At 44.9% G+C, this 27,908-nt stretch overlaps 2 protein-coding genes, 1 long non-coding RNA gene and 6 other non-coding genes across 10 annotated transcripts; 6 read left to right on the top strand and 3 right to left on the bottom strand.

Annotated features, from left to right (window-relative positions):
• Positions 1-124: 124 nt before the first annotated feature.
• LOC132540222 (uncharacterized) lies at positions 125-1,710 on the top strand. The gene is made up of 3 exons (XR_009551430.1): positions 125-461; positions 881-973; positions 1,121-1,710. It is a non-coding gene; the product is annotated as an uncharacterized LOC132540222 (long non-coding RNA).
• On the top strand, positions 957-1,028 carry TRNAD-GUC (transfer RNA aspartic acid (anticodon GUC)). The gene has a single exon. It is a non-coding gene; the product is annotated as a tRNA-Asp (tRNA).
• TRNAG-GCC (transfer RNA glycine (anticodon GCC)) lies at positions 1,241-1,311 on the bottom strand. The gene has a single exon. It is a non-coding gene; the product is annotated as a tRNA-Gly (tRNA).
• A 4,633-nt stretch (positions 1,711-6,343) lies between the features above and the next one.
• On the bottom strand, positions 6,344-6,426 carry TRNAL-CAG (transfer RNA leucine (anticodon CAG)). Its single transcript has one exon. It is a non-coding gene; the product is annotated as a tRNA-Leu (tRNA).
• A 102-nt stretch (positions 6,427-6,528) lies between these two features.
• On the top strand, positions 6,529-7,469 carry LOC103122685 (pterin-4-alpha-carbinolamine dehydratase 2-like). The gene has a single exon (XM_060198109.1). It carries the CDS (start codon positions 7,083-7,085, stop codon positions 7,389-7,391), a length of 309 nt encoding a protein of 102 aa, XP_060054092.1. The 5' UTR covers positions 6,529-7,082; the 3' UTR covers positions 7,392-7,469.
• On the top strand, positions 6,786-6,857 carry TRNAG-UCC (transfer RNA glycine (anticodon UCC)). Its single transcript has one exon. It is a non-coding gene; the product is annotated as a tRNA-Gly (tRNA).
• Positions 7,470-7,870: 401 nt separating the features above from the next.
• TRNAD-GUC (transfer RNA aspartic acid (anticodon GUC)) lies at positions 7,871-7,942 on the top strand. The gene has a single exon. It is a non-coding gene; the product is annotated as a tRNA-Asp (tRNA).
• A 1,016-nt stretch (positions 7,943-8,958) lies between these two features.
• TRNAN-GUU (transfer RNA asparagine (anticodon GUU)) lies at positions 8,959-9,032 on the top strand. Its single transcript has one exon. It is a non-coding gene; the product is annotated as a tRNA-Asn (tRNA).
• Positions 9,033-12,410: 3,378 nt separating this feature from the next.
• Positions 12,411-26,841, bottom strand: FCGR3A (Fc gamma receptor IIIa). Of its 2 annotated transcripts, XM_007533292.3 has the most exons (5): positions 26,711-26,841; positions 24,716-24,736; positions 24,185-24,439; positions 17,784-18,038; positions 12,411-13,856 (listed from the first exon to the last, which is right to left on the bottom strand). In XM_007533292.3, the coding sequence occupies exons 1-5, from the start codon at positions 26,748-26,750 to the stop codon at positions 13,669-13,671; spliced, it is 759 nt and encodes a 252-aa protein (XP_007533354.1). In that variant the 5' UTR covers positions 26,751-26,841; the 3' UTR covers positions 12,411-13,668. The 2 variants fall into 2 exon arrangements, with proteins under 2 accessions (XP_007533354.1, XP_060054091.1); XM_060198108.1 differs by lacking the exon at positions 24,716-24,736 and having other exon boundaries at positions 26,711-26,837.
• Between the last annotated feature and the right edge of the window lie 1,067 nt (positions 26,842-27,908).

Below are 27,908 nucleotides of genomic sequence, written 5' to 3'. Positions count from 1 at the left end.
CCCACTGAACATGGGCATTGGCAGATCAATCCATACTCTCAGTCTGTCTCTCTCTTTCCCTAGTGGGGTGGGGTTCTGGGGAAGTGGGGCTCCAGGATACATGGTGGAGTTGTCTGTCCAGGGAAGTCTGGTTGGCATCATGCTAGCATCTGGAACCTAGTGGCTGAAAAAAGTTAACATATAGAGCCAAACAAGTTGTTGACTAATCATGAACCTAAAGGCTGGAATAGTTCAGATGAAGAGTTGGGGGAGGGGGTCCTCTGTTTTGTAGATAGTTAGTAGTCCTATTTCAGTTATATTCCAAAAAGCCTATGACTATACTAGTTTTTTGTTTTTTTTCCTGAGCCTGACATCTGATATGCAGCTGGATCCAAGTTATTGTCTGGGGAGATGATGTCATGGCTGGAAAAAGGACCAGAAAGTTGGATTAGGGAAGAGAGTAGCTCCCAAATATGGGAAAGGTGTATAAATATTGTTGATTGTAAACACTATCGATTTGATTTGATCTGATCTGGGGCCCATATTTATTTATTTATTATTGTATAGAGACAAAGAGAAATTGACAGTGGAGGGAGAGGTAGAGAGAAAGAGAGACACCTGCAGCTCTAATTCACTACTCCCCCTTCAGGTGGGGACCAGGATCTTGAACCTGGGTCCTTGTGCACTGTAATGTGAGCACTTAACCAGGTGCACCACCGCCTGGCCTCTAGAAATCTTTATTTTATTTTATTTTTTTAATATTTATTTTCCCTTTTGTTCCCCTTGTTGTTTTTTTATTGTAGTTATTATTGATGTCGTCGTTGTTGGATAGGACAGAGAGAAATGAAGTCATTACTGTATTGTAGTTCTTTAACTGCTAATAAATACTGTCTCTTAACAGCAAATAGAAGACAAAAGCCTTGAATCTGGGTCCTTGCTCTTAACTAGGAGAAACCAACAGCAAGTCCCTATACCTGTCCTCGTTAGTATAGTGGTGAGTATCCCCGCCTGTCACGCGGGAGACCGGGGTTCGATTCCCCGACGGGGAGGTAACAGCTCTTTTTTTTTTTTTTTTTTACTTCGATTCATAATTTTTGTGTTTTTGGGTAAGTCACCTAACTGCGAATTCTGTCGTATCAAGAGATTTTACCACAGGAGAGCCCTCTTACATCTCTGCAAACCACCTTCCGGTCTTCCTGCCTGGGACAAGCTCCATGATGCCACCTGCTAGATATAAAGGTGCAGAAAAAAGTAAAAGCTTTGCATTGGCCGGGAATCGAACCCGGGCCTCCCGCGTGGCAGGCGAGAATTCTACCACTGAACCACCAATGCAGAACTGCATGCCTCGCCAGCGCCTGCATTGTTGTCAGTGTGCTTCCGCCCCTCCCGTAGTCTTCGCTCTGTAACTCCGGGAACATAGGGATGGGGGTCTGTCGCGGACCTGACTTCCCCAACCTTCGTCACCCCCAAACGTCCCTTGTTTCTGGAATGACTAAACTGCGTGGACACCGCAGGGTGGAATTGGAGGGACACGAGGGGCAGGAATGGGGAAGCTGGGAGAGTGAGGGGGCCAGAAGATGGGGAGGGGACGGCTGGGTGATCAGAGGGAAGAGTGGGGTGCTGCTGGGCAGGAGGGCGCTAGTTGTGTGGTCCAGGATTCGTGGAATCGGGGTTTGGAGCTTGGGGGTGACAGGGTGGGAGGCATTGGGGGGGCTGCCGGAAGGGCTTGGGCGGCTATGGGGGCGTGAGGGGAAGTCTGGGAACCTGAGTGTCCGAGGGGCGGTGACGCAGTTGCAGAGAGAAACCTGGGGCGTCACCTGGGGGCAGAAGGGAGCAGCGCTGCGAGCGCCCCCCGGAGGCCGCGCGCCCCGTGCCGCAGATGTGTGCGGGTGTCTGGCAGGCGGGGCTGACCCTGGGCAGGACGTCCGGCAGTTTTGTCCTTCCCCCGCCCTTCCCTCCACCTCCGCAGGCTCTGCAGGAGGCTTCCCCCCACCCCCAGGGGTGTTCAACCCAAGCCGCCCTCTCAACCCTGGTGGCCCTGTGGTAGCAGTTATGGAGCTCAATTACCCACACCACCCACCCACACACACCGCCCCCAAGTACAGTTACTAAGGTCTCCTGATTGGGACCTTATGCTTCCGCCTTCTAACCTTATGGAACTCTCTTCTCAGCATACTCGTAACTAAGTTGCAGTCATTTGCCCCGCCCTTTCAAAAAAGCAGAAGCAATAAAAATGCTCATTATCATGAGTATTCGAGGAACACTTTATCTTGAGTTTTACCTACGAGTTGTGCATTGTGTTACTTGTGTGCCTGCGTTTTATTCTGTGAAATGAGTTTGTAGATCTGAATAAACTTTGAAATCGTCCCAGTTTTCATTCCAATCTACAGTGGGGGAGGGGTGTGGGGGGGTGGCGGAAAGGAAGGGTGGAGTGGGGAGGTTTTGAGGAGCAGACAGTGTTGGGGAGGTGCAAAAGGAGGATTGTATAGGTAATGGACAAGACTGCACTCTCCATTTCTGGAGGAGGAGATTAGGCACCCAGAAGTGGGAGGATTGATGGGGACCAATGGGTTAAGGAGGACAGAAAGTGGGAGTAAGGAGAAATAGTACGTCTCCTGTTAGGCCCTAAGATAACTCTGGGTGTTGGTACTTGAGCCTCCTCAGTGTATCCAGATATCCTGGCAAATGATTTCTAGATCCATGAGTTTTCTAGGCAGGTTAGATTGTCCCTTGTCCTTTTAGAGAAGAGAGCCCAACTGTAGGACTCTGGAGAATGGGATGTGATAGAGGGTAGGTAATGGGGACAGAATTTGCTGTTGTTTTTTGTCTGCAGGAGACACACAGTCTAGCCCAATCTGTTTTCTGCTGATAGGACAGTGACAAGTAGAGAGGAGTTGTAGGATAATGTGTGAACTAGAGCCAGACAAAAGTCTGTCACTTTATCAATTGGGCAAGAAGACCCTACAGACTTGTATTCCATTTAATGTCCAGGGCATGAGGCAGTAATATCCATCCTAGGATTGTTATGTTTCTGCATTGATTAGTATATGCACAATTCACATTAATTAAACATATGTAGTGTGCATTATGTGTAATTATATATACTCATGACATCATTACCATGATTATATATAATTTTATTAGTATAAGTAGATGCCAAATACAAGAGGGAAGAAGGATTTTAAGTCAATAGTTTGTGAATGGCAGCCTGGGAGGTGGCACAGTGAATAAGGTCCTGCATGAGGTCCTGCATTTGATCTCCAGCATTGTATGTCCCAGAGTGATACTCTAGTTCTCCTTCTATCTCATAAATAAATAAATACTAAAATAAAGGGCTCAGTAGGAAAAGACTTGACGAGTCATTCCAATTACTGTATCCTGGTTCAGGCCTTATTGTTGCTCATAAAAAATAACTAAATTTAAAAAATAATTAAAATAAATAAAAATAATAAAAAGAGGCCTGGTGGTGGTACATCTAGTTAAGCACACACATTATAGTGCACAAGGACCTTGATTCAAACCCCAGTCCCCACCTACTAGCAGTGAAGTGGTGCTGCTGGTATCTCTGACTCTGTTCCTCACTATCTTCTCCCTTTCTTCTCAATTTCTCTCTGTCTCTATCCAATAAATAAATAAATACTAAAGAAAGAAAGTAGGCTGGGCCTTCCCTTGAGTTCCTGACACATAAAAATAATTTGAAATTTTGCTATTCAGTAATGGAATGAAACTAGAGTTCAAAGGGGAGGCAGATAAGCTATACTAGTGGACTTTATAAAACATTCAAAGAAGAACTAACTCATTCTTGTCAAACTCTTCTAGAAAACAGATTAAGAGGGAATACTCCCAAACACATTTTATGAGGCTAACGTCACTCTGATCCCCAAAGCAGGAAAGGACTCCACCAAAAAAGAAAACTATAGGCCTATGTCCCTGATGAACATTGGTGCCAAGATCCTCAACAAAATCTTGTCTAATAGAATTCAACAATATATTAAGAGAATAATTTGCTCAACAATTTGTTTGGCTTTGTATGTTAACTCTCTTTTCAGCCACCAGGCTCAGATGTTAGCATGATGCCAACCAGACTTCCCTGGACAGACAACCCCACCAATGTGTCCTGGAGCTCTGCTTCCCCAGAGCCCCACCCTACTAGGGAAAGAGAGAGGCAGGCTGGGAGTATGGATCTACCTGTCAATGCCCATGTTCAGCGGGGAAGCAATTACAGAAGCCAGACCTTCCACTTTCTGTATACCACAATGACCTTGGGTCCATACTCCCAGAGGGTTAAAGAATAGGAAAGCTATCAAGGGAGGGGATGGGATACCGAGATCTGGTGATGGGAATTGTGTGGAGCTGTACCCCTCTTATGCTGTGGTTTTGTTAATGTTTCCTTTTTATAAATAAAATTAAAAAAATAGGGGAGTCGGGCGGTAGCGCAGCAGGTTAAGCGCACGTGGCGCAAAGCGCAAGGACGGGCATAAGGATCCTGGTTGCAGGGGAGTCGCTTCACAGGCGGTGAAGCAGGTCTGCAGGTGACTTTCTCTCCCTCTCTCCATTTCTCTCTGTCCTATCCAACAACAATGACAGCAACAACAACGATGACAACAATAATAACTACAACAAGGGTAACAAAAGGGAATAAATAAATAAATAGAAAAAAAAGAGAATAATTAATCACGACCAAGTGGGATTCATCCCTAGGAAACAGGAAAAAGCATTCGATAAATTCCAACACCCATTTATGATAAAGGTCTTTAAAAAATTGGAACTGGAGGGTAAACTTCTTAACATAATAATCGCTATAGGCAGTAGTGCAGCAGGTTATGCACAAGGACCGACTTAAGGATCCCAGTTCCAGCCCCCAGCTCCCCACCTGAAGGGAAGTCGCTTGACCTGCAGTGAAGCAGGTCTGCAGGTATCTATCTTTCTCTCCCCTTCTCTGTCTTCCTCGCCTCTCTCCATTTATCTCTGTCTCTGTCCTATCCAATAACAACGACATCAATAATAACTGTTGTAGTTATTGTATTGATGTTATGATGAATGAAACAACAAGGACACAAAAGGGAATAAATAAATAAATAAATAAATACTAAATAATAATAATAATAATAATAATGGCTATATATGACAAACCCATGGCCAACATTGTGTTCAATGGAGAAAAACTGAAAGCTTTCCCCCTAAAATTAGGAACTAGGAAAGGATGTCCACTCTCACGACTTCAACATAGTCCTAGAAGTCCTTGCCATTACAATCAGGCAAGAAAGAGAATTCAGAGGAATTCAAATAGAAAAGGTTGAAGTTAAATTATCTTTATTTGAAGATGATATGCTATTGTATCTAGAGGACCCCAAAAAACTACTGGACATTATCAACAAACTCAGTAAGTAGCAGGTTACAAATTCAGTACTCATAAGGATGTTGAACCATAGTTTCTTGGTGCCTATTTATTCATTCCATTACAAATTTTCAAACTATTCTTATTATTAGATAGAGACAGAGAGAATTTGAGAAGAAAGGGGGAAGATAGTGAGGAACAGATTTATGAGTACTCACTTCTTTCTTTCTTTTCTTTTCTTTTTTTTTTAACCAGAACACTGCTCAACTCTGGCTTACAGTGGTGTGCAGGACTGAACCTGAGACTTTGGAGCCTTAGGCATGAGAGTCTGTTTGCATAACCATTGTGCTATATACCCCGGCCCAATTTCTCTCTGTCTTTACCCAATAATAAATAAAAATAAAAAGGAATATCTGAAACTATAAAATATATAGAAGAATATATTGGTGAAACATTTCAGGACCTTAGCATTAAAGACATTATTTGGAGACTCCACTCCATGGGCAAGGGAAACAAAACCAAAAATGAACAAATGGGACTATATCAGATTAAAAAGCTTTGACAAATCAAAAGAAAATTCCATAAGGATAAGCAGGAAACCCAAATGGAGAAGTGAACACATAAATGTGTGTGTGTGTGTGTGTGTGTGTGTGTGTGTGTGTGTGTGTGTGTGTGTGTAGGGGGAAGTTCAACCTATATTTAAGACTGTGGGAGAACGATAGCGGTTATATATGGGGGTGGGGATGGGGATAAGGACACAGACATTTGGTGACGGGAGTGATTAAAAAAAAAAAGACTATATTGTAAACCATTACTCAATAAAACTCTGAAGTTTAAAAAATGTTTTTTATACATTTCGTAGACAATATTCTATGAAAAGGAACAAATAAAATTTTATTTTAATACTTACAGAGAAACACAAACAAACTTCATATTTGTAGACTAGTAGAATCAAAAGGTATCCATCTGGGAACCTGTCATTAAAAATTCAGTCTGATTTGTTGGTCGAAAATGCAAAAGCTCTGCTGTCAGAAGTGGGATTCGAACCCACGCCTCCAGGGGAGACTGCGACCTGAACGCAGCGCCTTAGACCGCTCGGCCATCCTGACACGAGTGCTAGCTGTTCCTTCTAAGATAATGAGCCAGTACAGTGTGTGATGTCACATAAGCGTTCTGCTAATCATTGTGTAAATAAAACTGAAGCTCTTTCATTTCCTGCTTCTCTGCTTTGTGCACCTTAAGGGACAGGGAACCTGACCGTTTCGGACCTGCACCCCAAATGACTGCGACGACGACGTCTTGCGTGAGAAAAGCCTCGGAGAGGTCCTGGGCTTCGCTTCCGGACGCCGATCTCTCGGTCTCTAAGCAGGCTGAATGCCTGACACCCAAAAGCTTCCACTGTCACCAGGCCCATTCAGCGGTCCCGTCTCCACTGTCTCAAAGTCAGGACGTAGACTACAGGGTAGTTGCGTTGGTGGTATAGTGGTGAGCATAGCTGCCTTCCAAGCAGTTGACCCGGGTTCGATTCCCGGCCAACGCAAAGGTAGTTATTTTTCTCCCCAATCTTGTGCTTTGATTCTGTAGATCCTTGGATCTGCTGGATTCGGCATCTGTTATCTGCACCCACGTTAGTTCATTGGAGACATTCACTGAACTCTTGTAATCGTACGGAGTTTTTTCAGCCACTCCAGTTTAAAAAATTTCTTTATTGGCGGCGCTGTGCTTGCTCTGGGGGCTGCGGGGTCGCAGCCCGAGCTTCGCAGCCATGTCAACAGATGCTCACTGGTTGACTGCAGAGAAGAATCAAGTTATACTTGACCTTACAGCAGCAGGATGGTTGGAATTAAGTGATAGAAATGCTGTCTACAAAGAGTTCATCTTTAAAAATTTTAATCAGGCATTTGGCTTTATGTCCAGAGTTGCTCTACAAGCAGAGAAGATGAATCATCACTCAGAATGGTTTCATGTGTACAACAAGGTCCAGATAACTCTCACCTCACATGACTGCGGTGGACTGACCAAAAGAGATGTGAAACTGGCCAATTTTATTGAAAAAGCAGCTGCCTCTATGTGATTTCATACAAAAATGGATGTAAAATCTGATATACATCCTATCTGGGATATATCATGAAGGCAATTTACAGAAACAAATCATGTTTATTAGCTTATTGATAAACGTGAAGGAAGACAAATATATTGAACATATTATAAACGCCATTTAGGTAGCTATTGCAGAACCTTTCGTTTTGAAACAACTTGGGGATATGCATTCACTGAGCCTACTGTGAATTTTATGAAATTTAAGCGTCAATATAGCGTCCCCGATGAAAACTTAACGTTCGAGTTGAAATCACACTGGTATATTGAGTGATCGCTTGTGTATTTTAAGAAACTTTCAAAGACAATCAGGACTTCTGTTGAATTTGGAGTGTTAAGTGTGGGTGTCTACTGTCAAAGTGCTAAGCTACCAACATACAACCTTTTTTAAAGTAGTGCTGCGACAGCTTACCAGTAACTTCCTAAGGTATGTTTTTGACAGTTACGTCACAGTTCTCCTCGTTAGTATAGTGGTGAGTATCCCCGCCTGTCACGCGGGAGACCGGGGTTCGATTCCCCGACGGGGAGGTAGCTTGAGGTTTTAAATTTTTTTTCTAAAGTTCTTGCCAAGTCAAGATTTCTTTTAGACAAGGTTCTTCCTCCACAACCACGTCCCTCATCTGAGGAGTTTGCGAGAAGTTGGCGGGAGAACTAGTGACTGATAATTTTGCTAAATTCTGCACTAGACACACTAAACTCACCTGTGCACTTACCCGCCTGTTGTTGGCAAAGGACCTGACCTTGACCGCTCGCTACCTTCCTTCCAAGATTAATTGCCTTCCAATTTTTTCTGCTTCTCTTTTTTAATAGATTTATTGGGTTGCACTGGATCGACCTTCTCGTGGTGCATCCCGTGAGTACCCATTCATTGGGGAAACTGACGATCCTTGCTAGCCGACTGAATCCACATGGATCCCAGTCACTTTCAAAGCCAGCAACAAGCAGCTCCTGACAGCTTTGCTGTTGACTGGCTACGGAAGAAGGGCAAACTCTAGAAGAAGAAGAATAGATTTATTTAGCACAGATGTGAAACAGTGATGGTGGCTATAGTATATTCCCTTTCCCAAGTGCACGTATAAAATTTTCAGCAAATGACAGTGTTGTGATTTTATTATTACCCAAAGGGACTTTTTTTTTTTTTTTTTTTTTAACTATTTGTTTTCTGTGAGTTGCGACTTTTCTTTTCTTCTTTTTTTCTCTTTCTTCTTCTATCGCTCTCTTTTACAAGAGCACTGCTCAGCTCTGGGCTATGGTGGTGCTGGAATTGAATTTGGGACGTCACAGCTTCAGATATGACAGTTTACAAACATGTTTTCAATTTTTCCAAATAGCCAAGCCTTTTTATTTTTTACCAGAGCAGTGTAGTTTCTTCTTCTTTTTTAAAAAATGTTTTCGGTATATTCGTGTATGGATAGGACATATATATATGTACACTCACAAGCAAGTAGGATTTTGTGGACACATGAATATATTCTCTTTCCGAGATAACGCCACGTACCAATTGCTCCCAGTGAACTGACTCGGCGGCGGCTCCGCCCTCGCCTGTCTCTGTGGCGCAATCGGTTAGCGCGTTCGGCTGTTAACCGAAAGGTTGGTGGTTCGAGCCCACCCAGGGACGAGCTTTCTATTTTGGACCACAGAATTTGTACATTTCTAAACCAGATTTGCAAATTTCATTAAGCGATTCATCTAGCTAACCGCTACAATCCACGATCATGGGTTTTCCACCTTCTCAGCCAGTGTCTGGTTTATTTATGGAACCATTTTACAAACTCCCGCCGTGGTGACTAGGATTGCAATCAGCAGCAAGCACTTTTATGACCCGAAAATCATACCCTGAAGCGGCCAAGGGAAATAGGTATTCACAATCCAAAAATCAAGTGTTTTGCTAAACCTAGGCCTGCAATGCTTTTGTGTGTTCGAACCCCTGAAACGATACTGTCCGAAAGGGGATCCTAAATCGGTGCTGCCTCCTATTGGTGAGCAGTTTGGGGGATTATTCTAGTTCCCCTAGTCTTGGCTAGCTAGCTGCTAAGTCACTACATTGGGTTACTCATTGCACTCCTTGACACCTGTGGGTAGGATCCTATTTCCAATTCTTTTCTCTGGAGCACCCTACAATTGGTTGGCTGAGGGCCTTGAAAATGCTAATGAGGCGGGGGTCAGGCGGTGGCATTTTCTACTGTGGTCTCTCTCTCTTCTCACCCTTTTGTCTCTTCATCTCTCCTTTTCTGTCTCTGTCTCCTTCCCCCTCTCCCTCTCTTTATCTCCTACTCCCCTCTCAATTTCTGTTTCTATCCAACAAAATAAAATAAAATAAAATAAATAAAATAAAATGCAAAAGAAGGCTGGGAGGGGGTTGGCGACAGCATAGTGGTTACATAACATATCTTCATGTCTCAGGCTTCAAGGTACTAGGTTCAATTCTCAGCAATACCAGAAACCAGAGTTGAACAGTGTTTGGGTAATATATAAATAAAGTGAAATAAATAAAATGCTTAAATTTTTATTTAAGGGCTTTATTTTTAATGTATTTCATTTAAAATATATTTTACTTGTTTTATTTTAGTGAGAGAGAGCATATGATGGAGGGAGAAAGACAAAGAGTGAGGGAGAACAGAGAGAGCGCACTGCTCAGCTGTGGCTTATGGTATTGTGAGGTGATAAAACCTTTGACTTGGAGCCTCAGGCATGGAAGTCTTTATAGCATAACCATTATGCTATCCCCCTCCCCAGCTTTAATTTAAGTTAACACTAATTAGCATTTAGTCCTAATCAGTAGGGTTCCCAGAACTCCCTTTAGCTGTTCTTCTCTGAAAACTTGAATTTGGACAGAAGCCAAACAACTTTCTCAAACTCCTCTGGTTTTTGAATCTTTGCAACTGGACTCTGCTTTGCCTGGTAAACTCCTACTCATCCTTCACCACCTCACCAAACATCAAACCTCTTTTCTGTGGTCCTCTCTTCTCTCTCATTTCCTGTGAGCTTGTCTCCTCTGGGAGATGACCTTGCATTGCTAATTGTGTTACCTTCCACATCTGAGTTTGACACTTTGTAGGTACTGAATCTATATGGGTTGACTGTCCAAAGTTTCTAAAAGCCTGTCAGGCATCTGAATCTCAGCGCCTGTTCACAGGCGGAGCTTGAACCATTTGGCCAACAGCATACAACCCTGTTTCTTTGCCCGCGACCTTCTGTCTTCCCAACTGAGCCCATGTCCTCTCTGCCCAGACTTTAAAACTCTGTCTCATTCTTATTTCCTCCATCTAATTTTTATTTACAAGAGAGAGGAGGAAGACAAAGAGAACCAGAGGGTTATTGTGGCACATGTAGTGCCAGGTGCTTTACGATCTCATGCTTGAGAGTTCAGTGCCTAATCCACTTCATCACCTTCCCAGCGACAAAAGTTCTTTTTTTTAATCCAAGTTTTTAATATATATATATATATATATATATATATATATATATTTGTATGAAATTGAGAGGGGAGGGGGAGACAGGGACAGAGATACCTGTAGCCCTGCTTCAGCACTCGTGAAGCTTACCTCCAAAAGGTGGGGATGTGGGTGGGGGATATGCTTGAACCCAGGTCCTATGATATGAGTGCTTAGCCACGTGCGCTTAACCCGCTGCGCTACCGCCCAACGCCCGCGATCACGATTTTTAATCAACCCCAACAAATCCTTCATAGATGGTGTACATCATCTGGCAAAAAGGACTTTTTAAAAAAAAAACACCAATTATTTATTTATTCTCTTTTGTTGCCCTTGTTGTTTTATTGTTGTACTTATTATTGATATCGTCGTTGTTGGCTAGGACAGAGAGAAATGGAGAGAGGAGGGGAAGGCAGAGTGGGGAAGAGAAAGATAGATACCTGCAGACCTGCTTCACTGCTTGTAAAGCGACTCCCCTGTAGGTGGGGAGCTGGGGGCTCGAACCGGATCCTTACCTTGGTCCTTGAACTTTGCACCATGTGAACGCTGCGCTACCGCCCGACTCCTTTTCTTTTCTTTCTTTCTCTCTTTCTTTCTTTTATATTTTATTTATTCCCTTTTGTTGCCCTTGTTTTTTATTGTTGTAGTTGTTATTATAGGATAGGACAGAAAATAATGGAGAGAGGAGGAGGGGGGAAGACAGAGGGGGAGAGAAAGATACCTACAGACCTGCTTCACTGCCTTGAAGTGGCTCCTCTACAGGTGGGGAGCTGGGGGCTCGAACCAGGATCCATGAGCCGGTTCTTGAGCTTTGCTCCACCGGCACTTAACTCGTTGTGCTACCACCGACTCCGACTCCGACTCCGACTCCTCCTCCTCCTCCTCCTTCCGTTCTTCTTCTTTATTTTATTTTTTTTTAATTTTTTAAATTTTATTTATTTATTCCCTTTTGTTGCCCTTGTTTTATTGTTGTAGTTATTATTGTTGTCGTTGTTGGATAGGACAGAGAGAAATGGAGAGAAGAGGGGAAGACAGAGAGGAGGAGAGAAAGATAGACACCTGCAGACCTGCTTCACCGCCTGTGAAGCGACTCCCCTGCAGGTGGGGAGCCGTGTTCGAACTGGGATCCTTATGCCGGTCCTTGTGCTTTGCGCCACCTGCGCTTAACCCGCTGCGCTACAGCCCAACTCCCCTTCTTCTTCTTCTTCTTCTTCTTCTTCTTCTTCTTCTTCTTCTTCTTCTTCTTCTTCTTCTTCTTCTTCTTCTTCTTCTTCTTCTTCTTCTTCTTCTTCTTCTTCTTCTTCTTCTTCTTCTTCTTCCTCTTCCTCTTCCTCTTCCTCTTCCTCTTCTCCTCCTCCTTCTCCTCCTTCTCCCTCTCCTCCTCCTTCTTCTCCTCATTCTCCTCCTTCTCCTACTCCTCCTCTTCCTCCTCCTCCTCCTTTTTTAATAATTTGTTTCCCAGCCTTGATTTACCCATCTTTTTAAGCTAACAATGGTAGTCAGGAGCTTGTGAAATGCTTTACTGGAATCAAGAAAAGTTCTAAGACAGACAGAGAGTAAGCTAAAAAAGTAAAGCTTTTGCCCACGAGCAAGGTGGCATCTTATGCCACATGCAGGACTCCAATGTTTCTCCCTGATACCTTCTGGCAGAGTTGAGAGTGGAGTCTGCCAGGCCCAGCATTTACTGGGTCATTCCAGCAAGCACTGTGCCTACCAGCTGGTGGACCATGCTGGACCCTCCTTTCTCTCATCCCTGCTGCTCAGACAACAGGCTTGTCCTCCTCTGCCGAGGCTCCTGACAGTATCAGCTGTGCTTGGTGTTTTCTGACCTCCTTCCTAATGTTCCTCTAATTTTCTAATCTCATTTTTACCACCACCCCCAATTTTCTGGCCTCAATTATAATGCTTCCCACCCCAGTTTTTTCTAGTCATGACACTAAAGGGATCATCATTGTACATTCACAAACCCCATTCTATCCTCATTCCTAATGTGCCTCTAATTTCTGACCTAATTACTAATACCTTCCCACCCACCCCCGGAATTTACTGATCCTTATACCATGGTTCAGAGCTCAGGTGGGGTACCCTCAAGCCTGCCCTCCTCCCCTCACCTCTTTTTAAGAGATAATTTTTTTCATCTTTATTTATTTATTGGATAGAGACAGCCAGAAATTGAGAGGGAAGGGGGTGATAGGAAGGAAGTGAGACAGAGAGACACCTGCAGCCCTGTTTCACCACTCATAAAGCTTTCCTCTTGCAGATGGGGACCAGGGGTTCAAACTCAGGTCCTTGCACACTGTAACTTGTGCGCTCAACTAGGTGCACCACCACCCATCCTCCCCACTCTTTCTCAATCTCCCCTGCACCTCAGCAGGCCCCATGTTAGGTCTGAGAGAAGTTGGGGAGCTCCATTGAAGGTAACCAGCTCCACAGGGACTGAGGGAACAGACACCCTTCAGTCATTCATTCTCTTCTCCAAGTGGCCATTTGTGTGAGAAAGTTTTTCTGTCCAGCTCTGTGCCTCACTGGGAAGGAAGGGTAGGGACAGAGAAGGCAGCTAGGACTCTGGGACCCCATCTTTGAGTGAGGCAGCTATTTTCTGGGGCTCATTTCTGCCACTGGAAGGGCACTGGGACCTCACAGGCCCCTCTCTGGGCCTGGACACCATGAGGAAGTGGAGTGTGGTGAAGCACCCTCAGTGCAGACAGGGGTGTCGATGTCCCAATGTGTGCTGGGGATGAATCCAGGGAGAAAGTCTGCGAGAGATTGCTTTGGTCCTACTGCCCCCCCCCCCACCTCATTGCCCCAGGATGAAGGGGGTCACTTGTCCTGAGGTTCCAGATTCCACTGGACCTTGATGTTCCTCTTGAGTCCCATGGAGCTACGGAGTTCTCTGCACACGGAGAAGTATAGCACCGTGTCTACTATGAACACAAGTCCCATCAGCACGTAAAAGATGATTTGGGACCAAGGCAGGAAGGAAGGAGAGACAGAAGCACTTGGCAGACCTTTGGGGGAAGCAGGAGAGAGAAAAAGGATGGTTATGACCCATATGAAATAACCAGGAAACTGGCACAATGGTTATGCAAAAGACTTTCTTAACTGGAGTCCTAGGTTCAATAATCAGAAAACTAGCACAATAGTTATGCAAAAGACTTTCTTGACTGAGTTCCTAGGTTCAATCCCCAGTGTCAGCTGAGCTGGGTGGGATGCATTGGATCGACCTTCCCGTGGTGCATCCCGTGAGTACCCATTCCTTGGGGAAACTGACGATCCTTCCTAGCCGACTGAATCCACATGGATCCCAGTCACTTTCAAAGCCAGCAGCAAGCAGCTCCTGACAGCTTTCAACCTGACGCTGTTGATTGGCTACGGAAGAAGGGCAAACGCTAGAAGAAGAAGCTGAGCTGGGCTCCAAAAGAGAGTTGTCAGTACTAAGGGGGAGATAGACCTCAGGGAAAGGGGTGCTTGAAAACACTTTGTTTTGTTTGTTTGTTTGTTTTGTTTTTTACCAGAGCACTGTTCAGCTCTGGTTTATGGTGGTGTGGGGGATTGAACCTGGCACTTGAGAGCCTCAGGCATGAAAGTCTCTTTGCATAACCATTATGCTATACCCCCACCCACAACTTTCTTTTTTTTTTAACCAGAGCCCTACTGGCTCTGGCTTATGGTTGGCTGAGGATTGAATCTATAGCCTCATAGCTTCAGGCATGAAAGGCTACTTTGCATAACCACTATACTCTCTCCCCAGTCCTCGTCCCCCCATAAGCCTCCCACCTTGAATACTGCTTTTTAAAAAAACATTTAAAAAACTTTTTCTTTATTTATTGAATAAAGACAGCCAGAAATTAAGAGGGTAGATAGAGACAGAGAGGGAGAGAGAGAGAGAGAGACTTGCAGCGCTGCTTCACCTCTCACAAAGCTTTCCCTCTGCAGGTGGGGACTTGAACCCCAATCCTTGTTCATTGTAGCATGTGTGCTTAACCAGATGTGCCACCACCTGACCCCAAGGATGGCTATTCCAACACCCTGGACAGAAGTCTCCTCTGCCAGCTTAGCACAAGGCCATGTCTTACTCCTGGATGCAGGAGTCAGTTATAGCCGGGCTTTCGGGAAATGATGAAAGCTGTCAAAGTTTCAGTTGAAAATGATGAAAGCTGGCCAAGTTTCAGCTGTGCGGGAACATTCTTTCTTAATCTGCTGATTTTTTCTTGTGTCTCAACCTCACAAATTCATGAGTCATTGCTCAGGATCTCAAATGGAGAGCAAGCTGACACTCTGCAAGCCTCAAGAAGCTTGCTGGTCTGAAGTCTGGCAGTAGCGCAGTGGGTTAAGTGCGGAGGGTGCAAAATGCAAGGACTCGCGTAAGGATCCGGGTTTGAGCCCCCAACTCCTCACCTACAGGGGCACCCCTTCATAAGCGGTGAAGCAGGTCTGCAGGTGTCTTTCTCTCCCCCCTCTGTCTTCCCCTCCTGTCTCCATTTCTCTCTCTCCTGTCTAACAACAACAGCAACAACAATAAAATCAACAAGGGCAACAAAAGGAAATGAAGCTTGCTGCTCATCTGTAGAGAACTGGTGGCATTTCTGCCACTGAGATCTTGAAGCTAATAACCTAGGAGGGAAGAAGTTGTCCAACACACTTTATTTATTTATTTATTTTTGCCTCCAGGTTTATTGCTGGGGCTAGGTGCCTACACTACGATTCCACTGTTCCTGGAGGCCATTTTTCTCATTTTGTTGCCCTTGTTGTTGCTGTTATTGTTGTTGTTGGATAGGACAGAGAGAAATGGAGAGAGGAGGGGAAGACAGAGAGGAGGAGAAAAAGATAGACACCTGCAGACCTGCTTTACTGCTTGTGAAGCAACACCCCTGCAGGTAGGGAGCAGGAGGACTCAAACCAGGATTCTTACTCCGGTCCATGTGCTTCACACCATGTGTGCTTAATCCGCTGCGCTATCGATCAGCCCCCCTTTTAATTAATTAATTAATTAACTTATTTATTTATTTTAACCAGAGCACTGCTCAGCTCTGGCTTATGGTGGTGCAGGGGATTGAATCTGGAAGTTACTAAGACAGAGAGGCAGAGAAGAGAAGCAGAGCAAAGAGATCAGTGTGGTGGGGGCCAGGCTCTAACAGGGGTTGTGCACCTAGCAAAGTAGTGCATTATCTATTCCACCAGCCCTGCTTCGCTTTTATAGAAGTTTCATTTATTTATTTAGCATTGAGACAGAAATTGAGAGGGAAGGAGAAAGCTATACAGGGAGAGAGAGACACTTGCACCACTGCTCATGAAACCTTCCTTCTGTGTGTGTGTGTGGGGGGGGGGCTGGGGTTTGAACCCAGGTCCATTCACACTGTAATATGTGTGCTCAACCAGGTACTTGACCATCCAGCCCCTAAAAGCTACTTTTAATTAGCTAATTAATTAATTTTATTGAGAGGGTTAATGCTTTACAGTGCAATCATTGACATACGCATACAATTTCACTATGTAGTAGGCCCCCAACATTTTCTTTCTGTCTTCCCCCTCCCTCCCCAGAGTTCTTTGTTTTGGTGCAATATAGAAGCACTTTTTTAAAAATCTGTTTATCTAGTGCTGAGGAGATAGAATAAAGTTTATGCAAATAATAATAATATCAATGGCCAACCACAACAACAATAAAACAACAAGGGCAAACAAAAAGGGGAAAAAAAATAGCCTCCAGGAGCAGTGGATTCATGGTGCAGGCACTGAGCCCCAGCAATAACCCTGGAGGCAAAATAATAATAATAATAATAATAATAATAATAATAATAATAATAATAATGTTCAAACAACCCTTAAAGATGGACATTTTATAAAGCTGGGAATTTGGGGTCAGGTGATGGCACACCTGATGGAGTGCACACATTGTAGTGCTGAAGGACCAGTGTTCCAGCCTGCTGTCCCTACCTGCAGGGTGCAAGCTTCATGAGTGGTGAAGCAATGCTACAGGTGTCTCTCTCTCTCCCTCTCTGTCTCTCCCTTCCCTCTCAATTTCTCTGATTCTATCCAAAATAAATAAGTAAATAAATAAATAAATAAAATATTAAAAAAAAAAAACAATGCCAGGAATTGTGTTTCAGGGCTCTCTGACTTGTGTGTGTGGAGGGGAGTGCAGCAGAGACTAGAGGTGTTTTTTTCTTTTTGCCTCCAGACCAGCACTATGAATCCACTGCTCCTGGGGGCTATTTTTCCCATTTTGTTGCCCTTGTTGTGGTTGTTATTGTTGAATAGTATCTGGACAGAGAGAAATTGAGATATGAGGGGAAGACAGAGAGAAAGATAGACACCTGCAGACCTACTTCACCACTTGCAAAGCGACCTCCCTGCCGCCCCCCCCTGCACCCCCCCCCCCCGCAGGTGGGGAGCTGGAGGCTTGAACCGAGATCCTTACATTGGTCCTTAGGTCGGTCCTTGTGCTTTGTGCCATGTGCATTTAACCTGCTGCACTACAGCCCAGCCCCCGACTAGAGGTGTTTCAGCAGGGACTTTGTAGAGTTGGTAACTCCATCTCAGAACATTGACACCCATCCAATTCTTTTGTTTACTCTAGTTGTCAAATACACAGGCTTTGACTCTCCAGTGGGTCCTTGGGGACATATTTAGTGCCTCTCCCTTTCTCCTAATATTGGAAGTCCTCTCTGACCCTTAAATTTGATGCCTCTAGAGAAATCACTTCTGTGGAGCAAACATGCAGAAAGGTACCCAGTTAATGTCAGTTTGTCTTTTGACAGAAGCAGAAACAAAAGGTTCAAAGTGACCAGGTGATGGATCCGTGGTCACATAGTTCATTAGTAGCGGAGCCAGATGCCCCACCTGGGACCTTCTTTGTGGAGCATGGTGGGACTTCTTGGCAGGTAAGTTCTTGGCTAAGACTGGTGTTAGGGGGTGGAAACGGGGCAAAGTCTCACCTTGAATCAGGATCCTGGCCTCTTCTGAGGATACGTTCTTTGTCCCAATGAGCCCCCTGCAGAAATAGGAGCCATTGTGTTGGTGCGTGGCCGATGCAATATGGTAGTCGGTATTCCAATGGAAATGCTTCAAACTCCTGCCGTTCAGGAAATAGTTGACCTTGACTACAGGCTTTCGCTTCCAGCTGTGGCATCTCAGTTGGATGGCATCCCCCTCCTGGGCCACCCAGCGAGAGGCTTGGATCAGCAGCCAACCTGAAAGATAGTGACAGCACAGCCATGGGCCACCAGGGCACAGGGACACGCTCTTCTCTCTCCAAACATTGGGGCACTCATCATTTAAGTCTTGGGCTGGACTGGGAGGCCTCCTGAGTCAACTCTTCTACCCTTTGGGAAGAAGCCGCCAGGCCCTGTTACTCCCAGTCTTTTAGTCCCAAGGGGATCCAGGACAGATGTGGACAGGCTCAAAGCCTGAGGTCAGAGGGCAGGCCTAGTTGAGGAGGGGGGAGGATATCAGTAGGAGTCTCACTACTAGCTAGATATAGGCTGTGTCAGCTCAGGAGGAGCCTAAAAAAATTCTAGGTTGGTCAGTCCCTGGCACCACCATAAACCAGAGAAGTGCAGTGCTCTGGTTTAAACAAAAACAAATGACGGTTGACCACATTGGTCACTGTGCCAACTGATCCGTTGTCATAGTAGACAAAATGCTGGACTCTCAATCATGAGGCCCTGAATTTGATTCTCAGCATCCTATGTGTCTGACTGATGCTTATTTCCTTTTTTCTTATTTATTTACTTATTTATCTATTTTTCCCCTTTTGTTGCCCTTGTTGTTTTTTATTGTTGTAGTTATTGTTGTTGTTGTTATTGATGTCGTCGTTGTTGGATAGGAGAGAGAGAAATGGAGAGAGGAGGGGAAGATGGGGGGGAGAAAGATAGACACCTGCAGACCTGCTTCACCGCTTGTGAAGTGACTTCCCTGCAGGTGGGGAGCCAGGGGCTAGAACCAGGATCCTTATGCCAGTCCTTGCGCTTTATGCCACGTGTGCTTAACCTGCTGCGCTACCGCCCGACTCACCTCTATTTCTTTTTTTCTACCTCTCCCCCTTTCTGTCTCTCATAAATAAATTTTTTTTAAAAAGGTGTAGGAGATGTCACAATTGTTATGCAAAATACTTTGGTGCCTGAGACTCTGAAGTCACAGGTCAATCCCCCTGTACCACCAATGAGCCAGAGCTGAGTAGTGCTCTGGTAAACAAAAAGCAAACAATAAAAATGATTTAAAAAATAATAAAAATGCTGGACAGTGGTGCACATGGTTGTGCACACATGACACCATGCACAAGGAGCTGAGTTCAAGACACTGGTTCCCACCTGCAGGGGGGATGTTTCAGGTGTGGTGAAGCAATGCTGCTAGTGACTTTCTTTTTCGCTACTTATCACTCCTTCTGTCTCAATTTCTGTCTGTCCAAAATAAATAAATACAAACTTTAAAAAAAAAACTAAAAAAAAAATACTAAAAAAGAGGAAGGTCTAGATCAAAGAGTGGAAACTGCATGTGAACATGTAGACTCAGAAGGACAGGGCAACATGGGCTTCAGCAGCAGTAAACAGTCCTTCAGAAAGGCTAAGGAACTGTCCCATCCAGGAGTGGCTATGGACTGGTACAAGGGGACTCAATACCACACCAAGAAGGAGAAAGGACACAGGGAAAGGTCTCAGTGGAGCCTCTCCTGCCTTGTGCAGCCTATAAGAGAGAGTGCTTTCAGGCCAATCCACCCCCACTGCCAACCAAATGCCTGGACTCCACACGTAGGACACTCACTCAGTCATGTGCCAAGGACACATGGGCAGTTGACAAGGACATTACCACTACACTTTCAGTGACAGGAGAAAACACTCCTGAGACAAGGTTAAAAGCACAGAATGCAAAAAATGCATCTACTTGGAAAACAAAAAGACATACACTAAAAAAATACCAGGGGTGGTGACTAGGAAGAGAACTCATCTGGCAGAGCCTAGGACTTATTTTGTTTTATTTTATTCTGTCCTACTTTGTATGAGAGGAGAGGAGAGGAGAGGAGAGGAGAGGAGAGGAGAGGAGAGGAGAGGAGAGGAGAGGAGAGGAGAGGAGAGGAGAGGAGAGGAGAGGAGAGGAGAGGATTGGAGAGAACCAGAGCATCACTCTGGCACATAGGGTGGGCCTCATATTTGAGAGTCCAGGGTTCCATTCATAGCACCACCTCCTGGACTCTCATAGCTGAGGTTCTCAGTTTGAGCCCTAACATTATGTATATATTGGAGTGCTGCTCTTCTCCCCATCCCCTGCCTTCCACATTCTCTTTGTGAAATTCTAATATGAAATAAAAATAAACTCTAAAAAGTAACTAGATTTTTTTTAAGGGGCTACAAGTTATTTACATTTTTACTTTTTTATTTTATGTGCTTTAAAATATATAAACCAGTCATCATTTATCTTAATTTTTTAGATATAGTGAGGCAGAGAGAGCGAGTGAGAGAGAGAGATGAGAGGAAGAGACAGATTGAACAGCACTGAAGCTTCCTTCAGTGCAGTGAGAGTCAGGCTCAAACCTGGGTAGTGCACACAGCAAAGCAGTACACTATCCCAATAAGTTCTTTTGATTTGTTTTGGACAGAGACAGAGAAGTTGAGAGGGGAAGAGGAGATAAAGATGTAGAGAGTCATGAGAGACAGAGAGACACCTGTAGTACTGTTTCACTCCTTGTGAAACTTCTCTCTGCCACCTACAGGTGGGGATGGGGTGGTGCAGGGCTTGATTCCAGGTACTTGCATGTGGTGCTCCACCATCCCCCCCACCCCCATCCCCATGCCACCCCAGTGAGCTATTTTTTCAGCTCTACTGGCCCACTTTTATGTGCTTTTGAAATTGAACCAGAGTGACTTTGTAATAAAAGTAGTAAAAAAAAAAAAAAGCAATAGATTAGACTATAATTTGTATGGAAATTCCCAATCAGGAAGACTTTGTCAAATAGACTTTCATTATTCTTAAAAAAAAAAAAAACTTTTTAAAGTTATCTTTATTTATTTGATAGAGATAGTCAAAAATCGAGAGGGAAGGGGGAAAATAGAGAGGGAGAGTGAAAGAGAAACACCTGCAGCACTACTTCACCAGTCACAAAGCTTTCCCCCTGCAGGGAAGGAGAGGGGTCTATGAACCCAGGTCATTGCACATTGCAACATGTGCACTCAACCAGGTGCACCACCACCCAGCCCCCTTTCATTACTTCTTTAAGATATATCATTTTTCAAATAGTACTGTGTTCCTGTCACCTACATATCCATTTACTTTAAAAAAGATTTAAAAAAAAGTTTTATTTGGGGGGTCGGGCGGTGGCGCAGTGGGTTAAGCGCATGTGGCGCAAAGCGCAGGGACCAGCGTAAGGATCCCGGTTCGAGCCCCCGGCTCCCCACCTGCAGGGGAGTCGCTTCACAGGCGGTGAAGCAGGTCTGCAGGTGTCTATCTTTCTCTCCCCTTCTCTGTCTTCCCCTCCTCTCTCCATTTCTCTCTGTCCTATCCAACAACGAATTGCGTCAACAAGGGCAATAATAATAACCACAACGAAGCTACAACAAGGGCAACAAAAGGGGGAAAAAATGGCCTCCAGGAGCGGTGGATTCATGGTGCAGGCACCGAGCCCAGCAATAACCCTGGAGGAGGAAAAAAAAAAGCTTTATTTGGGGGCCAGGTGGTGGTGCACCTGGCTGAGTGCACATATTATTATGCACAAAGACCCAGGTTCAAGTCCCTGGCCCCCACCTGCAGGGTGCTTCATGACCATGGAAGGGAACTGCAGGTGCTTCTATTTCTCTTTCCCTCTTTATCTCTTCCTCCCCTCTTAATTTCTTTCACTCTATGCAATAAATAAATTAAACATTTTTTAAAAGAGATTTTATTTATTTTTTAATGAGAAAGATAGGAACAGAGATAGAAAGAACCAGATACCACTCTGGTACATGTACTGCCAGGGATTGAACCTGGGACCTCGTGGTTGAGAATCCAATGCTTTATCCATTGCACCACCTCCTGGGCCACATCAATTAACCTTTTTAGTTTATTTATTTTTAAAATTTATTTCCTTTTGTTGTCCTTGTTGTTTTATTGTTGTAGTTATTATTGTCGTTATTGATGTCATTGTTGGATAAGACACAGAGAAATGGGGAGTCGGGAGGTAGCACAGCGGGTTAAGCGCATGTAGCGCAAAGCGCAAGGACTGGCATTAAGGATACTGGTTCAAGCCCCTGGCTCCCCACTTGCAGGGCAGTCACTTCATAAGTGGTGAGTCAGGTCTGCAGGTGTCTGTCTTCCTCTCCCCCTCTCAGTCTTCCCCTCCTCTCTCCATTTCTCTTTGTCCTATCTAACAACAACGACATCAATCATAACTACAACAATAAAACAACAAGGGCTACATAAGGGAATAAATAATAAATAAATATTTAAAAAGACAGAGAAATGGAGAGAGGAGGGGAAGACAGAGAAGGGGAGAGAAAGATAGACATCTACAGAACTGCTTCACCGCTTGAGAAGCGACTCCAGTGCAGGTGGGGAGCACTTAGAGCCGGGGCTTGAACTGGGATGCTTACTCCAGTCTTTGCGCGCCACCTGTGCTTAACCCGCTGCGCTAACGCCCGATTCCCATAAATTAAATATTTTTAAAAGTCTCCATATTTTACAGTATATTCATATTGTGGCCTTAAATTAAATAATGCTGATGTGTAGCTCTAAGAAACTAAATTCAGAGGAACTTTACGAAAAAAAGGTTCTAGTCTCTTTTCTTTTCTTTTTTGCTTTCATGGTTATTGCTGTCGTTTGGTGCTAGCACTGTGAGTCCATGGCTCTGACAGCCATTTTTATTTTATTTTTATCTAAATTATTTTTTTCCTCCAGAGGTATTGCAGGGGGCTCAGTGCCTACACTATGAATCCACTACTCCTGTGGATTTTTTTCTTTCACTGGATAGGACAGAGAGAAATTTTGAGAGAGGACGGAAAGACAGAGAGGGGGAGAGCAAGATAGACACCTGCAGACCTGCTTCACCATTTGTGAAACAACCCCTCCCCCCTGCAAATGGGGAGATGGGGGCTCCTACTGGGATCCTTGACAGGTTCTTGCACATTGTACTTTGTGTGCCACCACTCAGCCCCCTTTCTAATGTTTATTAGATAGGACAGAGGGAATTGAGAGAGGATAGGGAGATTGAGAGAGGTAGAAAAAAGGAGAGAGAAAGATAGACATCTATAGACTTGCTTTACTGCTTGTGAAGCAGACCCCTGCAAGTGGGGAGCAGGGGCTTGAACCCAGGTCCTTGAGCTTGGTAATATGTGTACTTAATCTTGGTGTGCAAAGATTACTATTTTTTTTTTAATTTTATTTATTTATTAATGGGAAAGATAGGAGGAGAGAGAAAGAACCAGACATCACTCTGGCACATGTGCTGCCAGGGATCGAACTCAGGACCTCATGCTTGAGAATCCAAAGCTTTATCATTGCACCACCTCCCGGACCACTACCAAGATTATTTATGTATCAATTAATGAGAGAGAACCTGTGGCATGTGATGCTGGGGTTTGAGCTCACAACTTCATCGTTGAGAGTTCAGTGTTTTATTCATTTCCTTAACTTTTAAAAAAATCTAATACATATGAGAGAGTTTCACATGTGACAAAGAAAGAGAGAGACAAACCAGAGCACCACTCCATTACACAGGGTGTAGAAGTGTGTGCAGCAGGGAAGCTTCACAAGCAGTAGGGTAGTGTTGCAGTGTCTCTCCTTTCGTCTCTTACCCTCTATCTAGAGGAAAGAAAAGCAATGGTTGCTGGAGAGCAGTGGTGTCATACTGAGTCCCCGTAATAATTCTGGTGGCAAAAGAAAGAAAAAAGCACACACACGTGCGCGCACACACACACACACAAAGAGTTTAATGGTCTTTTAGGGAACACCATTGATCCAAGCTGTCCTGTGAGAGACCCAACTAATGGCCATTTGCACATTCATTTACTTACTAAGCACTCCCTGTGTACCTGCTGCTGTATGTACCAGGGGGACACAAGAGACAAAGACACAGGCCCTTAACTTCAAAGAAACAGAAGAACACAGACTCAGAAATCATCACTACACAGTGGGGAGGTGTGTTCTCCACCCTGTGTGCAGCCCTGGTTCAAGCCTGGGCCTCACCATGTTGGAGGAAGCTTTGGTGTTATGGTCTCTCTCTCTCTCTCTCTCTCTCTCTCTCCCTCTCCCTTTCCTTCTCTCTCTCTCTCTCTTTCCCTTTCTCATCACCCTGAGAGCATCATCTGGCTCAGCCCAAGTCCGTAAATTCTGCTCCCTCCCTCTTCTGGGGGTGCCCCCCCACCCCACTCACCCACATGGACATCTAGCCTCACAGGGTCACTGAGTGTAGAGAGGCTGGTCTGACACTGGTATTCCCCGCTGTCTTCAACAGTGGCTGCGGCGATGACATAGTAAGGTGATTGGTTTGAGATAAGGCTGCCGTTGATCAGCCACAGTGTGTCATTGTCCCCCAGGCGTGGGGCCCCCTGGCAGGTCAGGGTGACATTATCCTTCTCCAGAATTCGGTCCCAGGGAGGATCCAGGACCACCATAGCCTTGGGGGGATCTGTTGGGAACCAAGAGGTTGTGAGTGAGAGTAAGAAGTTGGGGGCCTGATCTTGGGGTGCCTAGGAACAGGCCTCCATCTCAGAACCCCCTTGAAGGTGCTTGGCCCTATTTTTGTCCTGTTTCACCATGCCTAGAGAAGCACAGCACCAAACCCCCCTGGGCTGGAAGAATTGTGTCCCAAACACAGACAGAAGTAGGTTCCTATACAATGGACACTTCCTGCCACCCCAGGGCTAATGCTCCCCAACACAACCAGGTCACAGAGCCAACTCACCAGTCCGTGTGTCAGCTGAGACTGCAATGGAAGAAGAGTGAATTAAAGGGGGGGACAAAAAGGCAAATCAGCTGTCACTGGGGGGGCCAAAGCAGGAAGTTAGTTTTCATTTCCATCCAGCCCACCCTGGGAACCCCTTGGTTACAGAAATCAAGATGATCAGATGACTGGTTCCCTGCTCCTGCCCTCCCAACCCCATCTACCCCATCTCTCCCGGTCACTACATTCCTTTGCTTCTTGGTCCCTGTTCAAACTTCTAAGTTAATGGTACAGATTGAATGTCCATTAGTCCAGTTATATTGATTTATTTTTAATATATATATATTTATTTTGGCCATCTAGTTTATCTCTGGGGCTGGAGGCCTACATGAGAAATCCATTGCTTCCAGAAGCAATTATGATAGAGACAGAGAGAGATAGGGTGAGAAGGGGGAGAGAGAGGAAGAGAGAGACATACCTGTAACACTGCTTCACCAATTGAGAAACTTCCCGTGGGGGGGACTGAGGGCTTGAATGCAGATCCTTGATGACCCCTTACTTACTCACTGTGCCACTATCTGGCTTCTATTTATTTATATTGTATTATATTTATTTATTTATTGGATAGAGATAGCCAGAAATCAAGAGGGAAGTGTATGATAGAGAGAGATACCCGCAGCACTGCTTCGCCACTCTCAAAGCTTTCACCCAGCAGGTGGGGACCCAAAGCTTGAACCCAGGTTTTTGCACATTGTAACATGTACACTCAACCATCACCCAGCCCCTACTTATTTATTTGCAGTTTAGAAAAAAAAAAGGTTTGGAAGATAGTGCAGTGAGTAGAGCACTGAATTTAGAAGGTCTTGAGTTGGAGCCTTGGCACCCCATGTGCCAGAGCAAATCTCTAGTTTTCTCTTCTATCTTGTGTAATAACTAAATAAAATATTTAAAAAATTTTTTCTATTTAGGTAGACAGAGCATTAGAGAGATAGATAGATAGATAGACAGACAGACAGAGAGAGAGAGAGAGAAGCTGCCTTCAATGTGTGTGAAGGCCAGGCTCAAATCTGGGCCACTACGTACTTGCCACAGCAGCACACTATCCAAATGCAGGCTACCAAATGCAGCTCTAAAAACAACTTCAGCCCAAGTCTCTCAAGAAATGCAGAGGTGATATTTTAGAAGAGCTCCTGTAGGATACTCCATAGGGACCCTCTAATCTCCAATGAATAGGTGGTGGGGGGGTGAGGAGCTAGCTAGCAGGTGTCTATCTTTCTCTCTCCCTCTCTCCATTTCTCTCTGTCCTATCCTACAACGACAACATCAATAACAACAACAATAATAACTAGCTAGGAGGGCGCCTGCCTTGCCATATATGTGACCCAAGTTCCTGCATCCACTAGAATCTCTCCCTCTGTCTGTCTGTTAATATCTGAAAAAAATTGATCTTGGGAGTCAAGTGGTAGCGCAGTGGGTTAAGTGCACGTGGCGCAAAGAGCAAGTTCTGGCGAGAATCTGGTTCGAGCCCCCAGCTCCCCACCTGCCGGGGAGTCGCTTCACAAGTGGTGAAGCAAGTCTGCAGGTGTCTATCTTTCTCTCTCCCTCTCTACATTTCTCTCTGTCCTATCCTACAACATCAATAACAACAACAATAATAACTACAACAATAAAACAACAAGGGCAACAAAATGGAATAAATAAATAATAAAATTTTTTTAAAGAGTTGATCTTATGCAATGAAGCTCCAGCAATGACACAATTTACAGATGAAGAAATTGAGGACCAAGGGGTGAAAAAGGGAAGATATCCCCCCATAGCTCCCTCCTCTCCTGCTTATACCCCAATCTAAGCCAGCGTTTCCCTCATCTCCAACCTCCTGGAGGTTTAGAGGTAGGGGTACAGTGAGGGGACCCATCTCTTGGTGGGGTCCCACCCCAGGCCTCTAGAGAGGCTTCTGTTGAACTCAGGGGAGATTTGAGGGGGGCTTCTCTTCAGGCTTGGGTGACTGGGGCTTACCTAGAAGCAGCAGGGCCGCTGGTGGCAGAAGCTGCCACATGCCGCTGAGCTGGGCTGGACACAAATCACCACAGACATCCGGGGCTCTGAGGGGCCTTGCTGAGCAGAAGAGAGGAAGTGGACGCTGCTCCCAACCCCCCACCCATTACTCAGTCTGCTCCTTTTCTGGGAAGATCATCTGACTCCCCAATTCCACCCCTGGCTAGTGACTCCTCACCCCAAACTCCAAGGGGACATTTTTGGGGGAACCCCTCCCTGTCTTTCTGGTTTTCCCTGCGTGCTGACCTAACAATGAACTGGCACTGAAAGGCCACCAAGAGGAAAGATGGTGCCATGGCTGGTGGTGGGTTACAGGCACTTTGAACCAGTAACATGACATGGTTTTCATGGGAAGGGGTTATGTGATTTGAGCGGAGGGCAGAACAAGGAACTCTGCAAATGAAAGAGAAAGGACTTCTTCAGGAAGCTTGTACTAAGGCTTCAGAAGCAGAGATGCAAGGGGACCTCAGGGTGACAAGGCTGCCCCCCCCCCCACATTTCCCAGACCTTGGGAGACTTTCTGTTTTAAGGGAGAGAGACACATAATGTGGCAAAATATTGAAGTCGAGGTGCGGGCCAGATTCCCGGGGGTCACAGAAAGCCTAATATGGTGACACCAGCTTTTGCATGAAAGGAGACATGTTGGATGCTTTGCAAACCTGCAATAGAGACAGGAGCTGCTACTCAAAGCCACTTCTCTGACCCTCTAAAGAGAGTGGGGTGAGGGGAGACAGCATAGTGGTGACACAAAAAAGTATTGCATGCCTGAGGCACCAAAGGCCCTAGGTTCAATCCCACCAGTGCTCTGGTAAGAAGAGAAGAAAGAAAACTCCCTCTCTCTCTCTCTCTCTCTCTCTCTCTGTGTGTGTGTGTGTGTGTGTGTGCATTTGTTCAGCTAGACATGAAAAAGCTAGGCAGCTTTGGGGACAAGGAGTGAGTGAGTCTCAGGATCTTAAGAGAAAACTTACAATCAGTCTTAGTTCTTTTTGATTATTTCTAAAAGTCAAGGCCAGTAGGAACAGGGTGTAGTGGAGTGGAGGGTAGGGGTTGTGAATCTATGATGCTATCCTTTTCCTTCTGTTTTCTTTTTAAAAATATTTTTAAATATTTATTTATTTATTCCCTTTTGTTGCCCTTGTTTTTCATTGTTGTAGTTATT

Source organism: Erinaceus europaeus, chromosome 9 (genome assembly GCF_950295315.1).
Source record: "Erinaceus europaeus chromosome 9, mEriEur2.1, whole genome shotgun sequence".
In the NCBI taxonomy this organism is placed as follows: Eukaryota; Metazoa; Chordata; class Mammalia; order Eulipotyphla; family Erinaceidae; genus Erinaceus; species Erinaceus europaeus.
This window is presented reverse-complemented; position numbering and strand designations above follow the sequence as displayed.